At 42.6% G+C, this 24,780-nt stretch overlaps 1 protein-coding gene and 2 non-coding genes across 4 annotated transcripts; all 3 read left to right on the top strand.

The window, feature by feature from the left end:
* The first annotated feature begins 1,493 nt into the window (after positions 1–1,493).
* Positions 1,494–14,372, top strand: RPSA (ribosomal protein SA). Of its 2 annotated transcripts, XM_089919148.1 has the most exons (8): positions 1,504–1,602; positions 2,454–2,561; positions 3,763–3,928; positions 4,840–4,958; positions 11,701–11,946; positions 12,728–12,856; positions 12,974–13,139; positions 14,214–14,372. In XM_089919148.1, the coding sequence occupies exons 3-8, from the start codon at positions 3,796–3,798 to the stop codon at positions 14,306–14,308; spliced, it is 888 nt and encodes a 295-aa protein (XP_089775274.1). In that variant the 5' UTR covers positions 1,504–1,602; positions 2,454–2,561; positions 3,763–3,795; the 3' UTR covers positions 14,309–14,372. The 2 variants fall into 2 exon arrangements, with proteins under 2 accessions (XP_022419377.1, XP_089775274.1); XM_022563669.3 differs by lacking the exon at positions 2,454–2,561 and having other exon boundaries at positions 1,494–1,602.
* LOC115804033 (small nucleolar RNA SNORA62/SNORA6 family) lies at positions 4,622–4,772 on the top strand. Its single transcript, XR_004024842.1, has one exon. It is a non-coding gene; the product is annotated as a small nucleolar RNA SNORA62/SNORA6 family (small nucleolar RNA).
* Positions 12,007–12,156, top strand: LOC115804032 (small nucleolar RNA SNORA62/SNORA6 family). The gene has a single exon (XR_004024841.1). It is a non-coding gene; the product is annotated as a small nucleolar RNA SNORA62/SNORA6 family (small nucleolar RNA).
* Positions 14,373–24,780: the final 10,408 nt, after the last annotated feature.

The following is a 24,780-nucleotide window of genomic DNA, read 5'->3' as shown; positions in this document are numbered from 1 at the left end:
ATTTTGCGGGAAAAAATATTTTGTGGAGAAACCCTAAATTTAATTACAGTACCATTTCCTAGTTGTCATAATGGAAGTATTCTGGAGATTCTATGGTACACAGGGGAGGGAGCTGCTGAGATAGTTTGGGAGTGCCCCAGAATGCCCTCCAGAGAAGTCCTGCAGTGATAGAACACTGTCCCTAAAAGCCAGCCATACCTTTTAAGTCTTCCTTTTTTTTTTTTTTTTTTTTTGCGAGCCAAAATGTCTACAGATATTTTCAGCAGTTTCTAAGGATGCTTAAAGCCATGACTAAATTTACTCCTTTCCTTGTATGTCAGCTCTTTATTTAAATGCAGTGAGGTTTGTTTTGTTTCAGTTTAAAAACCTGTGTTCCTCATAGAAAATTTCAAGAAACACTAAAAAAAATGAGGCCAAAAACCTACCCAGTTTCTCTACTTGTATATCCGTAGTTCTCACCCTGGCTGCACATTAAAATTATCTAGATTCTTGTGGTTTGGAGTTGGGCATATGTTTAAAAGCTCTCCAAGTGATTCTAAGCGCAGCCAGGCTTGAAACCTACTGTATAACTAATAATCTGGCTCTTGGTGATTTGTTTACAATCATTTAATGCCTAGGGCTTCAATTTTTAAAAATAATCGCCCCATCCTGCAACTCCTTTTTGTATTTTAATTATTTTTTAACGGCTTCATAGTATTGGGCGGAATAAATATTAACTAGTAATGGATATTGCAATTTTTCTCCTATGAGAAAGAAATTCTCATGCAAACCACCTGTGCAGTCTTCATTTTATTTTATTTTTCCGGGAAACTTCCTGTAAGATTTTTTTTTTTGGCTGTGTTGGGTATTTCGTTGCTGCGCGTGAGCTTTCTCTAGTTGTGGTGAGCGGGCTTCTCATTGCAGTGCCTTCTCTCGTTGCAGAGCACGGGCTCTAGGCACGTGGGCTTCAGTAGTTGTGGCACGCGGGCTCAGTAGTTGTGACTCACGGGCTCTAGAGCACAGGCTCAGTAGTTGTGGTGCATGGGCTTAGTTCCTCCGCGGCATGTGGGATCTTCCCAGACCAGGGCTCGAACCCGTGCCCCCTGCATTGGCAGGCGGATTCTCAACCACTGCGCCACCAAGGAAGCCCTAAGGTAACTTTTTAAAAATCTGAATTACACAGTGCTAACTTGTCCTCCAAAAATGCAAAATAATTTCTCCAGCTTTTATTTATCCAATATAGGCTTGTGTTCAACACCCCTTCCCATGTAAGGAAACTGCAGCCTAGGTGCAGGACCCGCTCAAGTTGATAGGTACAAAAGGCTGGGCGAGAGTTCGAATCCATACGGGGGGCGCTGGCTGACTGCCTGGCTGACTTCCGGCCCGCGTCCCTGGTCGCAAACTGCGTGTTCCAACCGGCCCGCCCCTTTCCGCCATTCGATAGCGTCCGCGCCAGCGCTGCAGCCCGCCTTCCGGAGGAAGACCCGCCCCCACAACTCCTGCCTTGTTAGCACTTCCGCTCGCCTTTCGTTGTCATTGGCTGGAGGCGGACTATATAAGGACGTCATTGCCGCCCACGCGTTCTTTCCGCGCCAGATAAGGGTCCATGCGGCTTTGTGCTTGGTGAGTAGCTCGTGGCGTCCGGGCGTACTCCAGGGCCACCAAGACGAGCTTCCTGCCGCGACGAGTGGTGCGAGTACCTGGGTGGAAGCCCGCAGGTGGAGCGCGTCTGTTTTCGGCTCGGCGCGCTCCCCTTCGGATTTGGCGTTCTGCACGTGGCCGGGCTCGGGCCCGCGCGTTCCCACAAGGCCCCGGGAGCCCGCGGAGGTCGCGCTCCAGCCGCTGAGGGCCCGGGTTGGGGTGCCGGTGGCTGGGGGTGCAGAGAGACCGGTCTACGCAGCGCGCTACGGTCGCTTCGGGTCCCGACACTCGGCGGTAAACCCAGAGACCTAGGCTCCAGTTTTTTTCAGCTGGTTGGGTTGGTCTGTTTTGCCCGTTTGTGGTATTCCGTTCAAGAGATAAGGTTCTTGGCGAGGTTTTTTGGTGCCGGACAGGCTAAATTAAAGGTCCAGGTTATTATTCTGCTTGTCCAAAATATTTCGGATAGGGGACGCAAAGAAAGGCACCTACAGGGCCTTCCCCGGCGGTCCAGTGGTTAAGACTCAGCTGTTACACTGCAGGGGCCCCGGGTTCGATACCAGATCGGGGAACCTAAGATCCCGCATGCCTCTCGGTGTTAAAAGAAAAAAAGTTTTTTTAATTGTAAAAAAAAAAAAGAGAGAAACACAGAGACTGAGGTGTAGAGAGAAACAAAGAAGCAATTTATGAATGGGCAGAAGCGAAAGTACGCACTCGGAGAAGAATGCGGGCGTCCTCACGAGTGAGGAGCGCACCGAGGGGTTTTTCTGACCCCCACCCCCCACGCCTTTTATTTCACTTTAATTCCTTGAATGGACGCATATTTCTTTGTTTAGGGGCGGAATACTCATTGTTGGGAGAATCGGAGTGGGATTTTGATTCCACCTCGTTACATCAGTTTTTGCTCTTTCCCGTCTGCCTCCAGAAGCCACCGCACCTGCGCTGTAAGAGCCATTTTCCCTTGCTATACGAGCGCCAGGCGTGTGAGGTGGTACAGCAGTCACCTGCAGCCTGTGTGCTCGGCCAAGCTCTTTGGGTTTTATGGTCAGGGTTCCCTCTTAAGGTGTCACAGAGTTTAATCAAAAGTCTAATTTACGTTCTTGTTGTTGACGTCATTCCTCCATGCTTCATGGTCTCATTAAGTGTAAAACAAGGAGGTGGCTTTGCTTTTTGCCTAATGTCTGTTTGAGGAGGCTGTTCTTGGGTTCAGCCCTGTCTTTCCTGCCTGATTTTGAGGAAAACTAGTTGTAATCGCAGGGAGAAGTAATGCCAAAGCTCCCAGCTTCAGTCGGCTTGAAAATAAACTTCACCTTTGCTCAGCTTTAGAATAGTCTAGAACATGGCTGCTGTTCCACGTCTAAGTCCTGCGTACCTTGAGAAGTATTAAGTCTCAGTTCACTATTTTCGTTTAGTTCCATTATCTGGGTGTTTTGTCCATCTCCATAATACTCTTTAGCAGGATTTCCAGCAGTTTTACAAGGTGTTCATGTGTCTCATCCCACTAGACTAAGGCCAATGCCTGACACTAGGAGGTGTGGTCTGTGGTTAGATTGTTTATTTCAAGTTTATCAGTATTTTTTATTGAAGTATAGTTGATTTACAATGTGTTAATTTCTGCTATACAGCAAAGTAATTAGGTTATACATATGTATACATTCGTCTTTAACATTCTTTTCCATTATGGTTTATCATAGGGTGTTGAATATAGGTGTCTGTGCTATAGAAGAGGACCATGTTTATTCATTCTGTATATAAAAGTTTATATCTGCTAATCCCAACCTCCCACTCCACCTCTCCCCCATGACAACCACCAAGTCTGTTATGTCCTGTTTCTGTTTCATAGATAGGTTCATTTGTGTCATTTTAGATTCCACATGTAAGTGATATATGGTATTTGTCTTTCTGATTTACTTACTATGATAATCTCTAGTTGGATCCATGTTGCTACACATGGTATTCTTTCTTTTTTATGGCTGAGTAGTATTCCATTGTGTATATGTACCACATATTTATCCGTTCATCTGTCAAGATGGTTAGATTTAAACATTGAGTCATTTGACTCTCAAGAGGAGTTAGAATGCACCCGTTACCTCATCCCACTTGTCACTGGAGTGTAAAGGACTTTTGTTAACTATTGTTTTTCAGATTCCCGTCGTAACTTAAAGGGAAACATTAACAATGTCCGGAGCCCTTGATGTCCTGCAAATGAAGGAGGAGGATGTTCTCAAATTCCTTGCAGCAGGAACCCACTTAGGTGGCACCAACCTTGACTTCCAAATGGAGCAGTACATCTACAAAAGGAAAAGTGATGGTCAGTCATTGCTTTAGGGTTCTTTTTCTTGGTCATCCCAGCTGTAAGGACAAATTTTGATGCTTCTGTTCTGATGGGTAGTGCTGAGTGAAGTGATTTCTAAAATATCAGCCTTGGCGGGCTCTCACCAAGTAACAGATGAAACTAGATCTTTAGATGGGTAAGAAGCTTTAAAACTGAGTAGAAGTGCTCTGGTTTTTGGAAGGAAAGGTTTCTGGACTCCAGTGGAAGAGTGGCTATTGCTAGGTTATGTGACCTGGGTTGGGCCATGAAGAAGCATGATGTAAACATAAAGAGGAAGTTCGTCAGCTTAGTTCCTAATAACTTATCTCCCATGGTGCCTTACATTTTGTGGCTACTGATAACAGGTTTGTAAAGCTGAATTCTGAGAGAAAAAGCCACAGATGGGAATTTGGCTTGCTTGAATGTATCAGAAAAGGGAATGTAGGTTGTGATGAGACTATGGAAGGCATTAAGTTCTTCAGCTTAGAACCACTGAAGGAATTCTGTGTGTGAGTGGCAGGGTTTAAAGGAGTTGGGGATGAATCTGACATCAAGGCAGAAGATAAGAGGAAAAGAGTGGTAAGAGGCCAGAAGTAGGTAAGAGCTTGTTGGTTTCTGCATGGGGGGCCTGAGGGCAGGTTAGTACAGGGGAAGAGTAGGGAGAAGGTGCACTTTGCCTACTGAATCAAGACTGCATACTATTAAAGCTCAGAGTGGAGGCCAGTCTTGGCCAATGAACTTCTGAGTGTCGGAAGTGTGCTATATTAATGGCAGGATTTTCGCTAACACCAGTAGAGCTTGCCTCTATGACTGGAGTTTGATAGTACTCGCTGCCACATGCATTCAGCTTTTTAGAAGAATGTTAACTTTTAAAGCTTGGCTAGGTGTTAACAAAACCTTGTGTCTAGGCATCTACATCATAAATCTGAAGAGAACCTGGGAGAAGCTTCTGTTGGCAGCTCGTGCCATTGTTGCCATTGAAAACCCAGCTGATGTCAGTGTCATATCCTCCAGGAATACTGGCCAGGTTTGTAGAACAATATGCTTGGTTTTTGTTATAAAAACCTAAAGATGTTGTGATACATAGAAAAGCATAAGAAAAAAATAACCTGTAATTTCACTGTTCAGAAATCATTTGAAATTGCCCTGAGTCAGAGGAATTGCCAAAATTCAACCATTTCAGTATATTTATCACTTTGCATCTGACAGTATGTCACGGTTCATGTTTTCATGTCATTGTGTGTTTTCTTGTGCCACTAAATATCAAGGGATGACCCTATTAAAGTGGCTCACTACATTTTTCTGCAGTGAGCTTTTTATATTTAAAATGATGAAATACTGGGTTAAAAAAAATTAAATGTCAACTTCAGAATATTTCAGGAAGGTCTTCTGAAAGTAGGGTACCCCCAGTCTTTGTCTGATAAGCAAGAGTAATCTTTGCCAGTTTAATGAATAAAAAATAGCTTAGTATTTTTTAATGGCAAGTAAGGTAAAACTTTAGTCTTTTTTGTCCCATTTCTATCTTGATAATTATTTCCTTTTTCTGCTGAGAAAACGGGATTTTTAAAAACATGCTTTATAAAAGCATTAAAGCTCTTAAAAGGATTTCATTCACCCTGTTTCTAATTTTTAAAAATTTGACTTGGATTTTGACAGTTTTTAAATTAATGTATTGATAGTAAGATGCTCTTTTTTTAAATTGCATTTTTAAAATAATTTTTATTGTATAGTATTTGATTTACAGTGTTGTGTTAATTTATGCTGTACAGCAGAGTGACTCAGTTACATATACATATATCCTTTTTCATCTTCTTTTGCATTATGGTTTATCACAGGATATTGAATATAGTTCCCTGTGCTATACAGTAAGGCTTTGTTTATCCATCCTATATAGCATAGTTTGCATCTGCTAATCCCAGACTCCCAATCCTTCCCTCCCCCATCCCTTATCCCCCTTGGCAACTACAAGTCTGTTCTATTTTTCTCTTTCATGGATATGTTCATTTGTGTTGTATTTTAAATTCCACGTATAAGTGAAGTCATACGATATTTGTCTTTCTCTTTCTGTTTTACTTAGTGTGATAATCTGTTGGTCCATCCATGTTGCTACAAATGGCATTATTTCGTTCTTTTTAATGGCTAAGTAGTATTCCGCTGTTTATACACGCCATATCGTCTTTATCCATTCATCTGTCTATGGACATTTCAGTTGTTTCCATGTCTTGGCTATTGTAAATAGTGCTCCTGTGAACATTCGGGTGCCTGAATCTTCGAATTACTGTTTTGTCTGGGTATATGCACAGGAGTGGAACTGCTGGGTCATATGGCAACTCTAGTTTTTTGAGGAACCTCCATACTGTTTTCCATACTGGCTGCACCAGATTACGTTCCCACTAACAGGATTAGAGGGTATTCTTTTCTCCTTATCCACTCCAGCATTTTTTATTTGTAGACTTTCATGATGGCCATTCTGACCAGCGTGAGGTGGTACCTCATTGTAGTAGTGATTTGAATTTCTCTAATAATTAGCAATGTTGAGCATCTTTTCATGTGCCTATTGGCCATCTGTAGTTCTTTGGAGAAATGTCTGTTTAGGTCTTCTGCCCAGTTCAGTTGTTCGTTTTTTTGTTATTGAAATGTATGAGCTCTTGGTATAGTTTGGAAATTAAGCCCTTGTTGGTCACATCATTTGCAAATATTTTCTCCCAGTTCTTTGTATATTTGGTAGAATTCGCCTATGAAGCCATCTGGTCCTGGACTTTTGTTTGAAGGGAGCTTTTTAATTACAGATTCTGTTTCATATCTAGTAATCAGGCTGTTCAAGTTGTCTGTTTATTGATTTAGTTTCAGTGGGCTTTATGTTTCTAGAAAGATGTCCATTTCTTCTAGTTTATCGAGTTTGTTGGCATATGATTGTTCATAATGTTTTTTTGTTGGCATATAATTGTTTGTAATGGTATCAGTTGTGGTTTCTCCTCTTTCATTTCTTATTTTATTTGGGTCTTCTCTCTTCTTGGTGATCCTGGCCAGAGGTTTGTCGATTTTGTTTACCCTTTTAAAGAACCAGATCTTGGTTTTATTTTAATCTCTATTTTATTTATTTCCTCTCTGATCTTTTTTTTTTTTAATATTTATTTATTTGGTCATGCTGGGTCTTAGTTGTGGCTCACCAGCTCCTTACTTGTGGCACATGAGCTTAATTGCGACTCACGGGCTCCTTAGTTGTGGCATGCATGTAGGATCTAGTTCCCTGACCAGGGATCAAACTGGCCCCCTGCACTGGGAGTGCGTGTCTTAACCACTGCACCACCAGAGACGTCGCTCCTCTCTGATCTATCTACTTCCTTTTGCTGACTTGAGATTTTTCTGGTTTCTTAAAGGCCTGTATCGCTGTGAACTTAATCTCTAAGGAGTGCTTTTGCTGTATCCCATAGGTTTTGTGTTTTCATTGTCATTTGCCTCAAGGTTTTTTTTTTTTTTGCGGGCCTCACTGTTGTGGCCTCTCCCGTTGCGGAGCGCAGGCTCAGCGACCATGGCTCACGGGCCCAGCCGCTCTGCGGCAGGCATGTGGAATCTTCCTGGACCAGGGCACGAACCCGTGTTCCCTGCATCAGCAGGCGGACTCTCAACCACTGCTCCACCAGGGAAGCCCCTGCCTCGAGGTATTTTTTAATTTCTTGGATTCCATTGTTGACCCACTGGTTTCTTAGTAGCATGTTGTTTAGTCTCCCATGCAGTTGTTGTTTTCTTGTTTCTTTTTCGGTGGTTGATTCTAGTTTCATGCAGTTGTGGTCAGAAAAGATGCTTGGAATAATGTCTATGCTCTTAAATTTGTTGAGGCTTATTTTGTGCCCTAGTATGTGGTCAATCTCAGAGGATGTCCCGTGTGCACTTGAAAAGAATGTATATTCTGCTTTTTTGGCTCTGAAGTCTTGAAAATGTCTTAAGTCTGTTGTATCATTTAGGATCTCTGTTGCCTTATTGATTTTCTCTCTCCCAGATATGTCCATTGATATGAGTGTGGTGTTAAAGTCTCCTATTATTAGTGTATTCCTGTCAGTTTCTCCCTTTATGTATTTGTTTTATGTATTTGGGTACCTGTTGATGAGTATAGTGTCCTCTCCTTTTATTGATCCTTTTACCATATGTCGTGTGCTTTATCTTTCTATGTAGCCTTTTTTTTCAGTCTGTTTCGTCTGATGAGTATTGCGACCCGCACTTTGTTGTGATTTCCGTTTGCATGCAATATCTTTTTCCATCTCCTCACTTGCAGTCTACGTGTATCATTTGCCCTAAAGTGTGTCTCTTGTAGGCAGCATATTGTAGGCCTTTTTTTTTTTTTAATCTAATCCGCTGTTCTGCCTTTTGATGGAAAATTTAGTCCATTGACATTTAAGGTAATTTTATTGGTATTTTAAACATTGTTTTCCTGTTGACTTTACATTTCTTATTTGTCTCTTTCTTTTTGTTTTTCCTTTTGTGGTTTGATGATTTCCTTTTGTATTGTGCTTTTGTTTTCTTGGTTTTTGTGAATCTGTTGTGTTTTTGATTTGTGGTTACCCTGTTTTTCAAATATGTTAACCCCTTCCTATATCAACTTGACTTAGACTGGTAGTCATATAGGCTCACTTTCTAGAAGAAAAAAAATCTACATTTTCTTTCATCCCCCACATTTTGTGATTTTGATGTACTCTTTTACATCTTCATGTTTATCCTTTTGCTTTAAGTGGTTATCATTGCTTTTAGAGAAGTTTTTTGATTTCTTTTTAAAATCTGTTTACTGGCTTATTTTTAAGTGATTTACTTTCCAACTGTGATTTTTTTTTTTTCCCTTTCCTATAGATTCTTTTCCATTTAGAGAAGACTGCTTAGTATTTACTTTAGGGTAGGTTTAGTATTGTTCTATTCTTTTAAGTTTTTGCTTGTCTGAGGAAATTCTCCTATTCCAAATGATAATCTTGCTGGGTAGAGTTGCAGATTTTTCCCTTTCAGGACTTCGAATATATGTTGCCACTCCCTTATGGCCTACAATGAGCTGAAAGCCCTATGGGGGTTCCCTTGTAATTAACTCTATTTTTCTCTTGCTGTCTTTAGAATCCTTTTGGGGGGGCATTTTAATTATGTCTGGGTGTAGGTCTGTTTTGGTTTATCTTGTTTGGGATGCTCTGTGCTTCTTGTACCTGGATATCAGTTTCCTTCTTTAGGTTTGGGAAGTGTTCAGCCATAATTTCTTCAAATAGATTTTCAATCCCCTTTCTCTTCTCCTTCTGGGATCCCTATTATGTGTAGGTTGGAATGCTTTATATTATCCCATAGGTCCCTTATATTGCTTTCATTTTTCATTTGGCTTTCTGTCTGCTGTTCTGATTGGGTGATTTCCATTCTGTCTTCCAAATCACTTTCTTCTGAAGATCACTGTCTTACAGATAACGTTCTTCTGCATTATTCATTATGCTATTCATTGCCTTTAGTTCAGCTTTTGTCCCTGCAAATGAATTTTCTGATCTTTCTTGGTTCTTCCTTAATTATTTCTAGTTCCTTTTCACAGTAATCTGCATTTCTGTTGATAGTCTTTCTCAGTTTGTTCAGTATTTCATTATTTCCTTTTTTAACTCGATGTCTATTAGACTCAGGTCTTTTTCATTGTTTGTTCTTTCAGGGGAATTCTCTTGATCTTTTAATTGGGAGTGGTTCCTCTGTCTCCTCATTTTACTTATATTTCTCTTGCTCTATTAGTTGAGAAAGTTATCTACTGTGGTGTTGGAGGGCTATTTTTATGTGGGAATGTCATTGTATAGCCTCTTTGGGTTTAACATTTTTGGTGTGGGCTGTTTTTACTGTGGATGCCTGCTGCCTCTTTCCTCAGTGTATGGTGGCCATCATCCCCTTGACAGGAGGTGTGACTGGTGCGGTGAGTAGAGCCTGCACTGGATGTTGTTTACTCTGTGGTTGTCACTACCCTGTCAAAGGCAGGGTATCTCCCTAGTTGTTATTATAGAGTAGAAGCCCCCAGAGCTGAGCTGCAGCGTAAGGTAGGCTGGATTGGAGCGTTTCCACTGGGAGAGGAGCCACTGCGTCTTTCTCTCCTGGAGCTGTTCACTGGCTAGTGTGCTCTGTGGTGCCACCTGTCACCCACTGTGCTGTTGGCACTGCCCTTGGCCCCATCGTAACCCGGGGAATGCTGGCAGTCAGCCCTGGTGTCCTTCAGGTATTGTTTTCACAAGGCCACCCACGCAGATCCATTGAAGTCAGGTGCCAGGACAGCAGTAGTCGCACACCCGGATCCCCTGTAGGAGGCAGCTCAGACCCTGGCCCAGCCCCCGTGTGCCCGTGCCCACAAAGCCCACAGCTGCTTAGGCAAGACCCGTCCCAGTTGCAAGAGGTTGCACTGGTGACCCCACTTCTTTCGCATGCCACTTAACAGTGGCGCTTCCCTTCTGTGGTGGGCCCGGCCTTTTTCCACAAACACTCCTGGTTGTGGCTGTGCCACTCTCCAGCCCCTTCAGGCTATCTCTGCACAGCCAACACCAGTCATCTCTCTGGGTCTGTCCTCTAAACCAGCACCCAGCCCAACCTGTACTAACGGACACGCATCTCAGGCTGGGGCGTGCAGGTCTCTCTGTTATGCCTACCACAAGCCAGTTGTTGTGCCTCTGAGCCTTAGGAGCTCCCTTTCTGTCCCTGTTGATCTCCCCACCGTTGAGGGGGCTTCCCAGGGTGTTGGGAGCCTTTCCTCCTCTTCACCTCCCTCCTGGGGCACAGGTCCCATCCTGCTTCCTCTTTTTTTTCCTTTTGTCCAACCCAGTTATGTGGAGATCTTTCTTACCCTTTCAGGTGTTTGAAGTCTTCTGCTAGTGTTCAGTAGGTGTTCTGTGACAGTTGTTCCATTTGTAGATGTATTTTTGACGTAGTTGTGGGAGGAGGTGAGTTCCATGTCATTATACTCCACTATCCTGATTGGAACCCCCTGCAGATGTATGTTAACGGGGTTATTCCCCAGAGGCTGGCTTATGACGACCTCTGTGGTTTGATGTATGGCTGACAGTTTTAATTACTGCTGTAGAATGAACGTAGTGACCACTCCGTGCTTCTTCCCTCAGCGAAAATTTACTGAGTATCTAGATTGGTCCAGGCAGTGCTTGCTGAGTGCTTGGAATATAGCAGAAAAGCAGTCTATTTTTGAAGGGATAAAGGAAATAAGCTTTCTGTAGAGTTAGAGGATAAGAAAGGTGGATGTACTCCTGCTATGTATAGGTTGGCTGTGACAAAATCTGACTGGTACAGAAGTGCTTACTGGATGCTGGGCACTGTTCTGTGTGGTGTAATTTTTACAATTCTATGAGGAACTTGGAGACACGTGAGTAACTTGCCCCAGTTACTCATAAGTGACCTACTTGGTACTTGAACCAGGCTGGTTGGCTCTGGAACCTGCAGAAGTGAGGAAGTAGTGAGCCTCAGATACCTGAGGGAAGAGCATCCCCAGCAGAGGGCCTAGGGGTGGGGCCATGCTTGGCATGTTTTTTGGCTCTAATTTTGTAAGTATTTTTCATGTAATAAGTGAAGGATATAGAAGAATTACTGGATGTTTTGAATGTTTAATTTGATGGTTTCATTTTTGAGTAAGGGATTTCAGGAGGTTCTGACTAGATAGGCTGCTTCATGTGATTACAGAACTTGGTGTTGACCCATTTATAATTGCAGAACTCCTGCAATTCTGCAAGATGGCACTATCTCTGGAGCACTGTTAACTCTAACATTGATTCTTCTAGCGAGCTGTGTTGAAGTTTGCTGCTGCCACTGGAGCCACGCCTATTGCTGGCCGCTTCACTCCTGGAACCTTCACTAACCAGATCCAGGCAGCCTTCCGGGAGCCAAGACTTCTGGTGGTTACTGATCCCAGGGCTGACCACCAGCCTCTCACAGAGGCCTCTTACGTTAACCTGCCTACCATTGCTCTGTGTAACACAGACTCTCCTCTGCGGTATGTGGACATTGCCATCCCATGCAACAACAAGGTAACAATTTTATGATCTAAACTAGAGCTGGAGAATAAGTGCTCTAGAGACAGACATTCCTCTGCACATTGTTAGAGCTTGGAGTTGAGGCCACTGGCCGATGAACTCACAAGTGTAGGTAGTGTGCTACATGAGGGGCAAGTTTTTCGCTAACATCACAAGGGTCTCTGGCCCAATGAGTGGAGTTTGATAGTAATACTTGCTACAAACGTATGATTTTAATACATGAAAGCTTTAAGGAGAGATGAAAAAACATTTTTAAAATGGCCTGTGTTTTCTTCTGCTTTTCTCCATTATTTCTTACTCCTGGATCTCTCAGGCATTACTTGGCCTGTTTTCAGACTAACTTGATGTATCCTGATGTAAGATCCTAAAAAGGTGGGTTGCATATGGTTCAAATGTTACACAAAAGAATCAGGCAAAGGTTTTGTTTTGTTTTTTTTTCCCACTACCAGTCAGGCACTGACCCCAGGTTAATTCATCTTGTTGTCTAGAGTGGACTCTTGATTAATCCCCATGATTCATTCCAGAATGTGGCAGTCAAGGTTGAGAACCAGAGTTATGGAATAATCTTGTTAAATAAGTAAAGTCTTTTAAATAAGTAAAGTCTTATTTTTATTGGAGTGTATTGCCTTACAATGTTGTGTTAGTTTCTGCTATACTATAAACACTTCTAAACTAAGACATGGTATCAAGGGACCCAGCTGTTAGGTGGAATGGGAGGTGCTTGCTGTTTGGGGTTCACCGAGTATCACTTTATAATAACCTGGCACTCTTGCAGGGAGCGCACTCAGTGGGTCTGATGTGGTGGATGCTTGCCCGGGAAGTTCTGCGCATGCGTGGCACCATCTCCCGTGAACACCCATGGGAGGTCATGCCTGATCTCTACTTCTACAGAGATCCTGAAGAGGTGAGCTTCCTCCACAAAGGCTTGTGGTAACATGAACAAATTGGACACTTTAGTCTGTGCTTCTTGGCAGTAAAGTTTGTCAGTCCCTATAAACGAAAAAATTTTTTTCTAAACCAGATTGAAAAGGAAGAGCAGGCGGCAGCTGAGAAGGCTGTGACCAAGGAGGAATTTCAGGGTGAATGGACTGCTCCAGCTCCTGAGTTCACTGCTGCTCAGCCTGAGGTGGCAGACTGGTCCGAAGGTGTGCAGGTGCCCTCTGTGCCTATTCAGCAGTTCCCCACTGGTACGTATCAAGATTCAAGGGCATCAGGCTGGTGGTTTAGAACTTCTGTGTTTCCAGTGTAACATATATATGCATATGTGTGCATATATATACACACTTTATATATATACACATATATACGCACACTTTATATATACGTATACAGTAAGTCCTGTACATACAAATGAGTTCCATTCTGAGACCACGTTCGTAAGTCCAACACAGCCTAGGTACCCAACTAACACAATGGGCTATATAGTACTATACTGTGATAGGCTTATAACACTTCACACAAATAACACATAAAAAACAAAAAATAAAACATTTTTAATCTTATAGTACAGTACAACAGCTGGCATACAGGGGCTGGTATCGAGTGAATAGGCAAGAAGTGTTACTGACTGGAGGAGGGAGAGGAGGTGGGAGGGAGATGGTAGAGCTGAAAGGTCGTCAGCTATCGGAGGTGGAGGGTAATTTCACTCACACCTGACCTTGATGGCACAGGTCTGGTTCCCTGCTGGATTCAGTTCTGTCTCCTTGAAAAAAAGAGTCAGTGATGTCTCGGTAGTACTGTATGTACCAGCTACATCAGCACTGCTTTTACACTTGCTTCCGGACACCCTGGGCTTGAAGTAAAGATACTGTAACTGTGTGTGCTCTATGCAGTAGCGTACAGTACACGAAGTAAAACCACTTGTAGAGGAGGACAGTGCACAGCACACGTGTGAATTAACTTGTGTGATTGGACCTGCGAATGCACTTTCTCTTCTTTGAGAGTTCATAACTTGAAGGTTCGTATGTAGGGCACTTACTGTATGTATGTGTACATTATACGTATATACACATATACATACACTATATACACACACACACTAGCATTAAAGGGTTTTTGTCTCGGTGTGGCATAGCTGTGCTAATAAACTGACAGGTTGAATTCAGGTGCTTTTGAAATGTTCTGTCTTTTGTCTTTGTCCTTTGAAATGTGTTATCTGTTGGAATGCAAGGCAGATTGCTGGGGGTGGGGGTGGGGGTGACAAAAATACTACGGGAATGGGGCTGATGGCTTTCTCTCTTTTTTTGGTATTTTCTCAACAGAAGATTGGAGTGCTCAGCCTGCCACTGAAGACTGGTCTGCAGCTCCCACTGCTCAGGCCACCGAGTGGGTAGGAACAACCACTGAGTGGTCTTAAACTGTTCTTCCACAAACTCTTAAAATGGAAATAGGTTGATGGAAAAATAAACAGTTTCTAAAAATTGTGTCCATTTATTTCAGTTCAGTTCATGGGACAGGCCTGGGATGAAAGCCTTGCTCAGCCTGTTCCTAGTGTGTGGCTCTGGGCAAGACATGATGTTTCTGGGCCCAAGTGTCCTTAGCAGGGGATAATCTTGGAGCTGTGGTGCAGAGCAGTGTGTCACATTGTCCTCTGTTAGTGTATAATTTAAAAATAATTTTAAAGAGTAAAACGTACATGCAGATGATCATGAAAGACACGCCTGTGCATTCTTGGAGAATAGGCCGTTACACAGATTACCAAGTAGGAAGGTTCCGAGATCTGAGAAAGTCTTCGTGTTCCCCTCCCTGCTGCTTCCTGAAGTCTCAAGCTTCTCTCCTTCGATCCTTTGGAAAGGGTAAGATGATCAAATCAAGAATTCTTTAGTTAAGATGATCAAATCAAGAATTCTTTAGTTTGTTTTTGAGCTTCCTATAAATGGAATCATATCTTGTGTGACTTGCTTCTTTTCCCTTTGTTATTTTGTGCTTTTCACCCTTCTTGCCATGTTCCCAAAGAATCATCCATGACTTCTAACTGCAGTGGCCATTTGAGTTGTTTCCATATTTTGGCCATTAGCAGCAGAGCTATTTTGAACATTTTTGATAGATCCTGGTGTATGGAAATTGCCTCACTCTGGGTTTCAAACTCTAGCTTCACCAGATAATGTCAGATGATTTCACAGTCATCTATAAAATCCTCTGAAAACACAGCCACAACCCTTAGTACTAAAGCACTGTCCTTTATTCACTGCTCAGAACTGCTGCCTTAAAAATACAGGGTGTGATCCTGGCCCATCTCTTTCCCCACTGCTCTTACGACTGTCCCCAGGCCAATGCCACACAGTCTTTCCTGTTGACTGGAGTTTTATAGTCCATTCTAGCAATGGGTGGCATGGTCTTCCTGCCTTTTTTCCAAATGTTATGGTTATTGAACCTTCTGCATTGTCATATAAATTTTTTAACCTAGTGCAGCTCCAGTATAAAGCCAGTTGGGATTGCACTGACTGTAATTTAGTGACTATAATTGACTGATTCACTGTATGGAGTTTTTCAGTCCATGAACAATCTACATCCTGCCAGATTCTCTTTATTTTGTTGTACGCGGGCCTCTCACTGTTGTGGCCTCGCCCGTTGCGGAGCACAGGCTCTGGACATGCAGGCTCAGCGGCCACAGCTCACGGGCCCAGCCGGTCCGCGGCATGTGGGATCTTCCCAGACCAGAGTACGAACCCGCGTCCCCTGCATTGGCAGGCAGACTCTCAACCACTGTGCCACCAGGGAAGCCCCAGATTATTTTTATGTCCCTCAATAAAATTTTAGAATTTCTTCTAAAGAGGTTTTGCACATCTTTTGTTTGGTAAATATATTCCTAGATTCTCAAGGTGTTTTAAATTGAACTCTTCAACAATTAGGGATCCTGTTGGAATCCATGTTTAAATAAAACAGGTATGCAATGTCAAATGTCACTACTGCCACGGTGCTTCTGACCCTGCCTGAGCAATCCACACTTTTTGTGCAAGGCAAGAATGAGATTACCGAACTCCACCTGTGAAAAACCTGCTCCAAACCTACATGCCAAACATTGAACTCGTTCAGTAGAGAAGAACCTACTGCACTCCTACTACCCATGCTAAGTTCAGTGGGTTTCACTTACACGTAACCTGAGAATTTTCCAGTTCTACCTTTGCAAAGAATCTCAAGTAAAATAATTCAATAATCAACATATTAAGTGCTTACTCTGGACCACACATGATTCTAAGCACTTGGGGGTAGAGCAGTGAATGAAGCTTGTGACCCTATGGCAGTTACATTTTGATGGGTGAGGCAGTAATAAAGCTAAGTATGCCATTGTTTATAGGATCAGAAGTGAGGATGTAAATGTGAAGGTTTGCCTAAATCACAGGCATCAGGCTATAGGAGAGAAAAATGGGAGAGGATCACTGGGGGAGAACCAAAAGAGCCCAAAGAAACTCCTCTGGAAGGAGGGGTCTCATCAAGCTGGGAGAGGTTCTGCCCTCCCTCTGGGACTTGGGGCCCTTTACCAGAGACCATGGAGTCTCTTGGAGCCCATGCTGTGTGAAAGGTGTGGAAATGAGTTGGGGACCGGGGTGGGGGGGGGCAAGAAAAATCTCTAACCATACAGACATCTGTTCCAGTTCTGCTCCCTGCTGTACACGCACTGGAAGACAATGGCCCAAGGAGCACTCCGGAGCCCCAATCCCCGCCACGTGTGATGCACGCAGTCCACACCAGTGCAAAGAGCTCTCAGCGTTGCCAGAAGTGTCCACCATCATGTCCCCACTGGAAGGCCCTCTGCCACATCCTCAGCCACTGATCTCTGCATTTCCTTCCATCCAATACCCTGTGCCAACCCAAGGGGTGTCTTCCACTTAAAATTTTCAAGAGAAAGTTACAGCTTTCAGCATGGGAAAGTAGCCCTCCAGACCATCATGGCCACACAAGATTGCATAGGGGCCTTACAAGATTTCAAGACAAGGAATGACTGGGCTGGCATAACATGACGTTTGTTTCAAAATCCTTTTTGGAGGTTTTTTTCTTTTTTTGTATTTATCATTTCATATAGAAATAATTCTGTTGTAAACTGCTTCTTAAAACAATGTCTAATAACACTGCTTTTGCAATTTAGAAATGAAAAAAATTACAATTTATAACAATGGGCATATGAAACAATAAGACACTTGGAGAGGAGTTTGGTGAACTAGAAAAATATATGAAGAAATGACAGAGGGATATAACATAGAAAAGAGAAGATTAATATAGAGGACAAAATGAGAGTCAAACATCTAGTTGGGAGTTCCAGAGGGAGAAGAGAGAAAATGAGGGAAGTCAGAATTTTCTGAACTCATGAACCCACCAATTCAGGAATTCCAGTGTTTACCAAGTAGGATCAATTTATTTTTAAAAACCTATCCTTACACTGTTGAGGAATCAAGGAAACGCCAAACACAAAAGTGTTATTGAAAATAACCAAAGAAAAAGGACACCCGACTGTTCCCTATCAACAGAGACAGAAGACAATAAAATGAGAAAGAGAAGTGGTCAACCCAGCTCTGTTAGCCCAGTTAGGACACTATACTTTTCCAGAAAACAAAGTTACTAAGAAAAAGTGATGCCAGAAGGAAGCTGTGGCCAAGAGTGCTGGTGGTCGACCAGTGTCCATCCTCCCTTCTTCCACAGTAACAGATGTGCTGATTGTTAACGGTATAGGCTGAGAAGCTGGTGCCTCACATTACACGGTGATAAGATGTTCAGTCAGGTTTGGAGGCCTGCATTACTTTGGAGGGTAGACTATAATTTGACCAAATCTGTGTCATTAGGGACATGGTCAGGAAGATTTAGAATGATGGATCATGTTGCCAATTTTTTGACTGCTTTGAGCAAAGTCCTGTGAAGGAACAACTTCAGCTAAATCTAGGCAGCCTGTAAGCAGAAATGGAAGGAGACAGTTCTGCTAATACAGGCACGTTCTGTCTCTGACCTGCAATATACTCAGCCAAACGTTTCTGTACACCAAGTCGAGCAGTTATGAGCTATGCATCTGAAGGGGCAGACTCTGAAGAAGGTAACACTCTTGCTCCTTGGAAAGCTAGCACACAGAAAAATTAGGTAGGATTAAAGGTGATTTCCATTAGAAACCTGCGATAAAGAAGAAAAAAATCTGGAAAAATCAGATTATGGTAACCAGCCTTTGGAACAGGAACTCTCATACTGGCTGGTGGGAGTATAAATTGGTACAGTTTGGCATTATTTAGGAACACAAACATCTGTAACATCCCTCTTGGGGGTATGCACCAAAGACACCTATGCACATTTGCACTAGGATATGTGGACAGGAATGCTAATCAATAAACCTGGAAATAGCCCAGGGTCCATCCAGAACACAGTTCCTAAATTGCGGTATATTTATATCAAAGAGTGCCAGGCAACAGTGAAAATGAACGAAGCACAGCTACATGCAATGACGTGCATAAATTCAAGTGTTTCAGTGTCTCTGTAATCTGAGAGAGGTTAGAATATAAGAATGTCTGTCATCCACACGCCCATTGTACGACGTGACCTTCCCACAATCCCACGGGTGGAACCTATGTCCTCTCCCTTTTAACCTGAGTGGAACTTCGTGACTCCCTCAACTAATAAGGTACAGTGAGTGATGCGACGTGATTTCCAAGGATAGAGCATAAAAGTGCCACTCCCTTCTGTCTACATCTCTTGGGACATTTGTTCAGGGAACTCAGCCGTCATCCAGTGAGGAAGCCCTAGCAGATTAGAAGTCCACTTGGAGAAGCAGCAGCAAGGCCCCTCACTCCCAGGCCCCAGACCAGCAGAACTGCCAGCTGACAGCCAGCATTAACTCGCCCGCCGTGGGAGTGATCTGTACTGAAAGTGGACTGTCCAGTATCAACTAGAACCATCTCAGTTGATGCGATGTAGAGCAGATGAAAGTCACTCCTGTCAAGCTCTGTCAACAACTGCATATTCATGAGCAAAATAAATGATTATTGTTGTTTTAAGCCACTTAGCTTTAAGAAAACTTGTTACTCAGTAACAGATAGCTGATATAATGAGAAAATTCTAGAGACATTTTCACTAAAGTCAGAAACAAGACATAGATGCCCACTATTACCACTACTTTATATCATAGCAATGAATTTATCAGGGAATGCGATGAAGCAAGAGTAACTAATTATATACACAATCTATAGTCACCTGATTTCTTCATAGAATTTACCATTAGCATTTCTCCACAATATTATAGCTTTTGTATATATATTGTATGTGTGTGTGTATATATATATAGCTATTGTATATATTAACTATAAAATAAAGTATTAAGTGGCTACCAAATGCTTTGTATATGCTTTTTCCTATTTTTAATATTTTCCAAATTTCTACTTTCATAAACATAGCTATCATGAACATCCTGTGGTTAACTGGATCAAATAACAGGAATATTTTAAGGATTTAAAATAAAATCATTAAGTATTCTGGAATTACATTTTTAGTAGCAACAAAAGGGACTGCAGGCTCAATTTTATTGTCACCCACAATAATAAATAATTATTATTATTATTATCCTGGTCATGCTGCATGGCTTGTGGGAGCTTATTACCCCTACAAGGGATCAAACCCGGGACCCTGGCAGTGAAAGCACAAAGTCCTAACCACTGGACCGCCAGGGAACTCCCCACAATAATTATTAATCTCTGTTAATCTGATTAATGAAAATTTTCATTTCAGTGTGGTTTCTTTGCATTTCAATTACGTAAAGAGCAGTTCTTGACCTGCTTTGATTTGAACATCCAGAAAGAAGCTACAAGGCTTGATGTTCCAAAAGCATTTCTCCACATACTGGGAAGCTAGTCTAGATGGCATTAAGGTACCCTCTGCCAGCAATAATCTATGCATAAGATGACCAAATAAAAAAGCCACTGCCTTCCATTTTTGTTGCAAAAATAGAGGAAGAAAACAAACTGATATCTTGTAATTTTACTATTCAATGATATTTGCTAAAAACTATGTGCTCTGCACAGACCTAGGGACATGGGAACCGACAGAGAGCTAGGACCATTCCCTACCCTCCAGGAATTTACTCTGTAATTTGGAGAGAAAACAAATAGAAAGGTGTCTATTGGGACTTCCCTTGTGGTCCAGTGGTTAAGACTCTGTGCTTCCAGAGCAGGGGGCGTGGGTTCAATCCCTCGTCGGGGAACTAGGATCCCACATGCCACACGGTCCAAAAAAAAAAAAAAGGCATCTATCATGTGAAGGTGACAAAGGGCAGAGATACCTATGCTACTTATGTTTTTCTATCAAAACAGTAGGTTTATGAGTTAAAAAGATACAGACTTGAGAAAAGCGTTCCATTTTGTATTTCAAATAATTTAAGTATTTTACCTTAGCTATGCCCATAACAGAGACTACCATCTAAATGAAAATGGGAAAATAGAGGAATTTATGGCTTTACTACATCGAAATCTAGAACCCTAAGCAGAGACCTTGCCATGTCACTGTCGATCACTCTGTTAACCACAGGAGGGCAGACTTCACAGGAAAAGCTTCCTCGCCAGCACTTTTCCAAACCCTGGTGAAGATCTGTACCTTCTCCACCATCTGAGATCTGGTGCTCAGGGACCAGAACATGCTCCAGGGTGCTTAAAACATGGTTTCTCACCTATTAACCCTGCACAAGGTTTCCACCGGGAGATAGGTCAAAGGCCAGGGAAGAATGTGTCCCCTTTTGTGACATGAGATTAACAAAGAATTCCTTTGAGCCCCCTGCATCGTGCCTGTGATGGGCAGCCCGAGGGGCTCAATATTGCAGAGGGCTTTCTCCAGATCAGGTGGGTGCACGGGATGAGAAAGGCCATGGGGAACGAATGTCTTTCTTAGAGCACTTTTCTGAGGCTGGAAGGGATGTATTGTCATCACCAGCATAATTCCTGTTGTTTGAACAGGTCCTGAATGACCCTACACTTTAGTGTGGAAAAGCTTTTTGTTGTTCTTTCTCGTCTTTTGCCTTAGACTTTCTCATTTTATTCTAACTTTTGAAGATGCCAGCTAGTACATTATTTACATTATTTACCATAGCACGGACTCTAAACACTTGCTACTGTATAAAACGCCATCTACTGTTATTCAGAAAACCAGAACCTTAAATGTAAGACTTAAAACTTTCAGCAAGAACACCCAATTTTATTCTGAGCAAGAAACCTGGTGTATTTATACACCTTCCAGATTAAAGTCTGCTTTTGTGAAACAACCCAGACAAATTAATTGAGTTCTTGTTCTTGCCTTTGAAAGAATCTCTTTAGGCGGTGGCTTGGCCACTTCATAGCTGGGAGATCGTGGCTTATTACCACTCTTGGGTGCCCCCCTACCCACCCAAAGTCCATAGCTCAAGGGGCTTTGAAATATTTTTTAAGGTGGGACATCACTATGAGAGTGAACTGAATTTTTGATACATACTGAAAGAAGTTTGGAAACAATGATGTGAATAAAAGGGCAGTCAAACTGCATCCTCCTATTCGAGATGGAAAATGGAAACTGACTCTATAGGCAATGAGACCAAGTTGTTATGTGACTTCTAAGCTGGCTTCAAAGGAGATTTCCAGTGATGGGTCCTAAACATATTTTGACCACCTAAAGGGCCCTGTTCCTGTGCAAGTTTAGTCTGGAGTTTAAGGGTTAGTCATGAAACTTTACCCATATTTCCTGAAACTTTGTCAAAGGACTGCACCTGCTTTTGTAATGGCCAAACAGCTCCTATCAAATATAATCTCCCCTGGATAACCACTAAAAACTCTAGGGAAAATATTTTTTTTAACTATTGCCAGAAGCTCTTTGCTTGAGCTGACACATCCATCTTCTTCTGCTCTTGGACACAGGTGATCCTGACTTTCAGGCCTTTGGACTCAGACTGAGATTCATATCACTGCCCCCCACCCATGGCCCTATTCTCAGGCCTTTGGACCCGAACTGAATTACACCACTGTGTCTCCTCGTTCTCCAGCTTGTAGATGGCAGACTGTGGGACTTCATAGCCTCCGTAATCATTTACTATAATGAGCATCTCAAACTGGAGAATCACAGCTTTCAGCAGCACTTCACTACCTGGAAGTTCTGCATAGAAGCTATGTGGGGGAGCGAGTAGGAAAATTTGCTTTTTCCGACATGATTCCTGATTCCTGGGAGAGGTGTAAGAAAAAGAGAAACTAGTATTTTAGAAGATGGTGGAGCAGGAGGGCCTTCAGCTCACCTCTTCTTATGAGCACACCAAAATCACAATTAACTGCTGAAAAACCATTGATAAAAAAGATTGGAATCAGGACCAGATGGCTTCATAGGCAAATTCTATCAAACACTTAGAGAAGAGCTAACACCTATCCTTCTGAAACTGTTCCAAAAATTGCAGAGGAAAGAACACTTCAAAAGTCATTTGGCAGATCTAAACAGACATTTCTCCAAAGAAGACGTACAGATGGCCAAGAGGCACACAAAAAGATGCTCAACATCACTAATTATTAGAGAAATGCAAATCAAAACTACAACGAACCTCACACTGGTCAGAATGGCCATCATCAAAAAGTCTACCAATAATAAATGCTGGAGAGGCTGTGCATAAAAAGGAACCCTCCTACACTGTTGGTGGGAATGTAAATTGGTACAACCACTATGGAGAACAGTATGGAGGTTCTTCAAAAAAGTAAAAATAGAGGTACCATATGATCTGGCAATCCTACTCCTGGGCATATATCTGGAGAAAACCATAATTCAAAAAGATACATGCACCCCGATGTTCATTGCAGTGCTATTTACAATAGCCAGGACGTGGAAGCAATCTAAATGTCCATCAACAGATGAATGGATAAAGATGTGGTGCCCATACATATGTACATATATACATAAACATATATATATATATAATGGAATATTAGTCATAAAAAAGAATGAAATAATGCCATTTGCAGCAACATGGATGGACCTAGAGATTGTCATATTGATTGAAGTAAGTCAGACAAAGAAAGACAAATATCACATGATATCACTTATATGCAGAATCTAAAAAAAAAAAATGATACAAATGAACTTATTTACAAAACAGAAACAGGCTCACAGACTTAGAGAACAAACTTATGGTTACCGGGGGGAAGGGTGGGGTGGGGATAGTTAGGGAGTTTGGAGTTGACATGTACACACTACTATGTTTAAAATGAATAACCAACAAGGACCTACTGTACAGCACAGGGAACTCTGCTCAATGTTATGTAATGACCTGGATGGGAAAAGAACTTGAGAAAGAACAGGTACGTGTCTAAGTGAATCATTTTGCTGTGCACCTGAAGCTAACACAACATTGTTAATCAACTACACTCCAATGTAAAATAAATATTCTTTAAAAAGACTGGAATCTACCAAACAAAAAAGATATCCCACATCCAAAGACATAAAGAAGAAACCACGAGACAGCAGGAGGAGCGCACTCAGTATATTATCAAATCCCATACCACTTGGGTGGGCATCCCACAAGCTGCAGAATAAGTACACTGCAGGAGCTTGAGATCTCTGAGCCCCATGCCAGTCTCCCCAGCCTAGGTGTCCAGCATCGGGAGGAAGAGACTCAAGAGCATTTGGCTTTGAAGACCAGCAGGGCTTGACTGCAGGAGCTCCACGCAACTGGGAGAAACAGAGACTCCACTTTTGGAGAGTACACACAAGGTCTTGTGCACAGTGGGTTCCAGAGCAAAAACAGTGACTCCGTAGGAGTCTGGGCCAGACCTACCTGATGGTCTTGGAGGGTCTCCTGGGGAGGCAGGGGTGGCTGTAGCTCTCTCTGGGGCCATAAAAGCTGGTGGCAGACATAGCGGGGACCTACAAGACCTCTGGCTGGAGGCAGACACTTTGGATCCTAGGTACTGAGACCTGGCCCCACCCAACAGTGTGTAAGCTCCAGCCTCAGGCCAAACAACCAACAGGGCAGGAACACAGCCCCACCCATCAGCAGACAGGCTGCCCACAGCCACCTCTAGACATGTCCCTTGACATGGCCCTGCTCACCAGAGGGCCAGGACCCTGTTCTACCCACCAGTGGACAAGCACCAGCACACTGCCACTGAGAAGCCTGCACAAACCTCTAGACCAGCCTCACGCACCAGGCGGCAGACGCCAGAAGCAAGGAAACTATGATCTTGCAGAACTGAGTGCAAACACCAGTCAGAAACTACCCTGGGACCAGCTGGTCCCTGGTCCTTGGGTGATGAGAGGGAAGTGTACTGCTGGAACATATAGGACATCTCCTACAGAGGGCCACTTCTCCAAAGTCAAGAAATGTAACTAAGTTACTACATAAATAAAAATACAAATAGAAATTTAAACAAAATGAGATGGCAAAGGAGTACGTGCCAGACAAAGGAGAAAGATAAAACCCTAGAAGACAACTAAGTGAAGTGGAGATAGCCAATCTACTGGAAAAAGAGTTCAGAGTAATGATTGTAAAGATGATCCAAGAACTTGGGGAAAGAATGGATGCACAGTGTGAGAAGTTACAGGAAGGTTTTAGCAAAGAGTTAGAAAATATAAAGAACAACCAGACTTGAAAAATACAACAAGTGAAATGAAAAATACACTAGATGAAATCAATAGCTGAATAAATGAGGCAGAAGAACAAATCAGTGAGCTGGAAGACAGAGTGGTAGAAATCACTGCCACAGGACAGAATAAAGAAAAAAGAATGAAAGGAAATGAGGACAGTTTAAGAGACCTCTTGGACAACGGCAAATGCAACGACATTCTCATCATAGGGGTCCCAGAAGGAAAAGAGGGAGAGAAAGGGCCTGAGAAAATATTTGAAGAGATAATAGCTGAAAACTT

This window comes from Delphinapterus leucas, chromosome 10 (assembly GCF_059928025.1).
Source record: "Delphinapterus leucas isolate spDelLeu-1000000601 "Yukka" chromosome 10, BTC_Dleu_Yukka2, whole genome shotgun sequence".
Lineage (NCBI taxonomy): Eukaryota > Metazoa > Chordata > Mammalia > Artiodactyla > Monodontidae > Delphinapterus > Delphinapterus leucas.
The sequence above is the reverse complement of the archived record's forward strand: the minus strand, read 5'-3'. Positions and strand labels throughout refer to the sequence as shown.

What these genes read in the sequence shown, in the direction of transcription:
- RPSA (XM_022563669.3), top strand. Translation starts at nt 3,796, where the DNA reads ATGTCCGGAGCCCTTGATGTCCTGCAAATGAAGGAGGAGGATGTTCTC. An exon ending in CCTCCAGGAATACTGGCCAG is followed by an intron (nt 4,959 to 11,700) that starts GTTTGTAGAACA and finishes TGATTCTTCTAG; the next exon opens with CGAGCTGTGTTGAAGTTTGC. An exon ending in CCATCCCATGCAACAACAAG is followed by an intron (nt 11,947 to 12,727) that starts GTAACAATTTTA and finishes GCACTCTTGCAG; the next exon opens with GGAGCGCACTCAGTGGGTCT.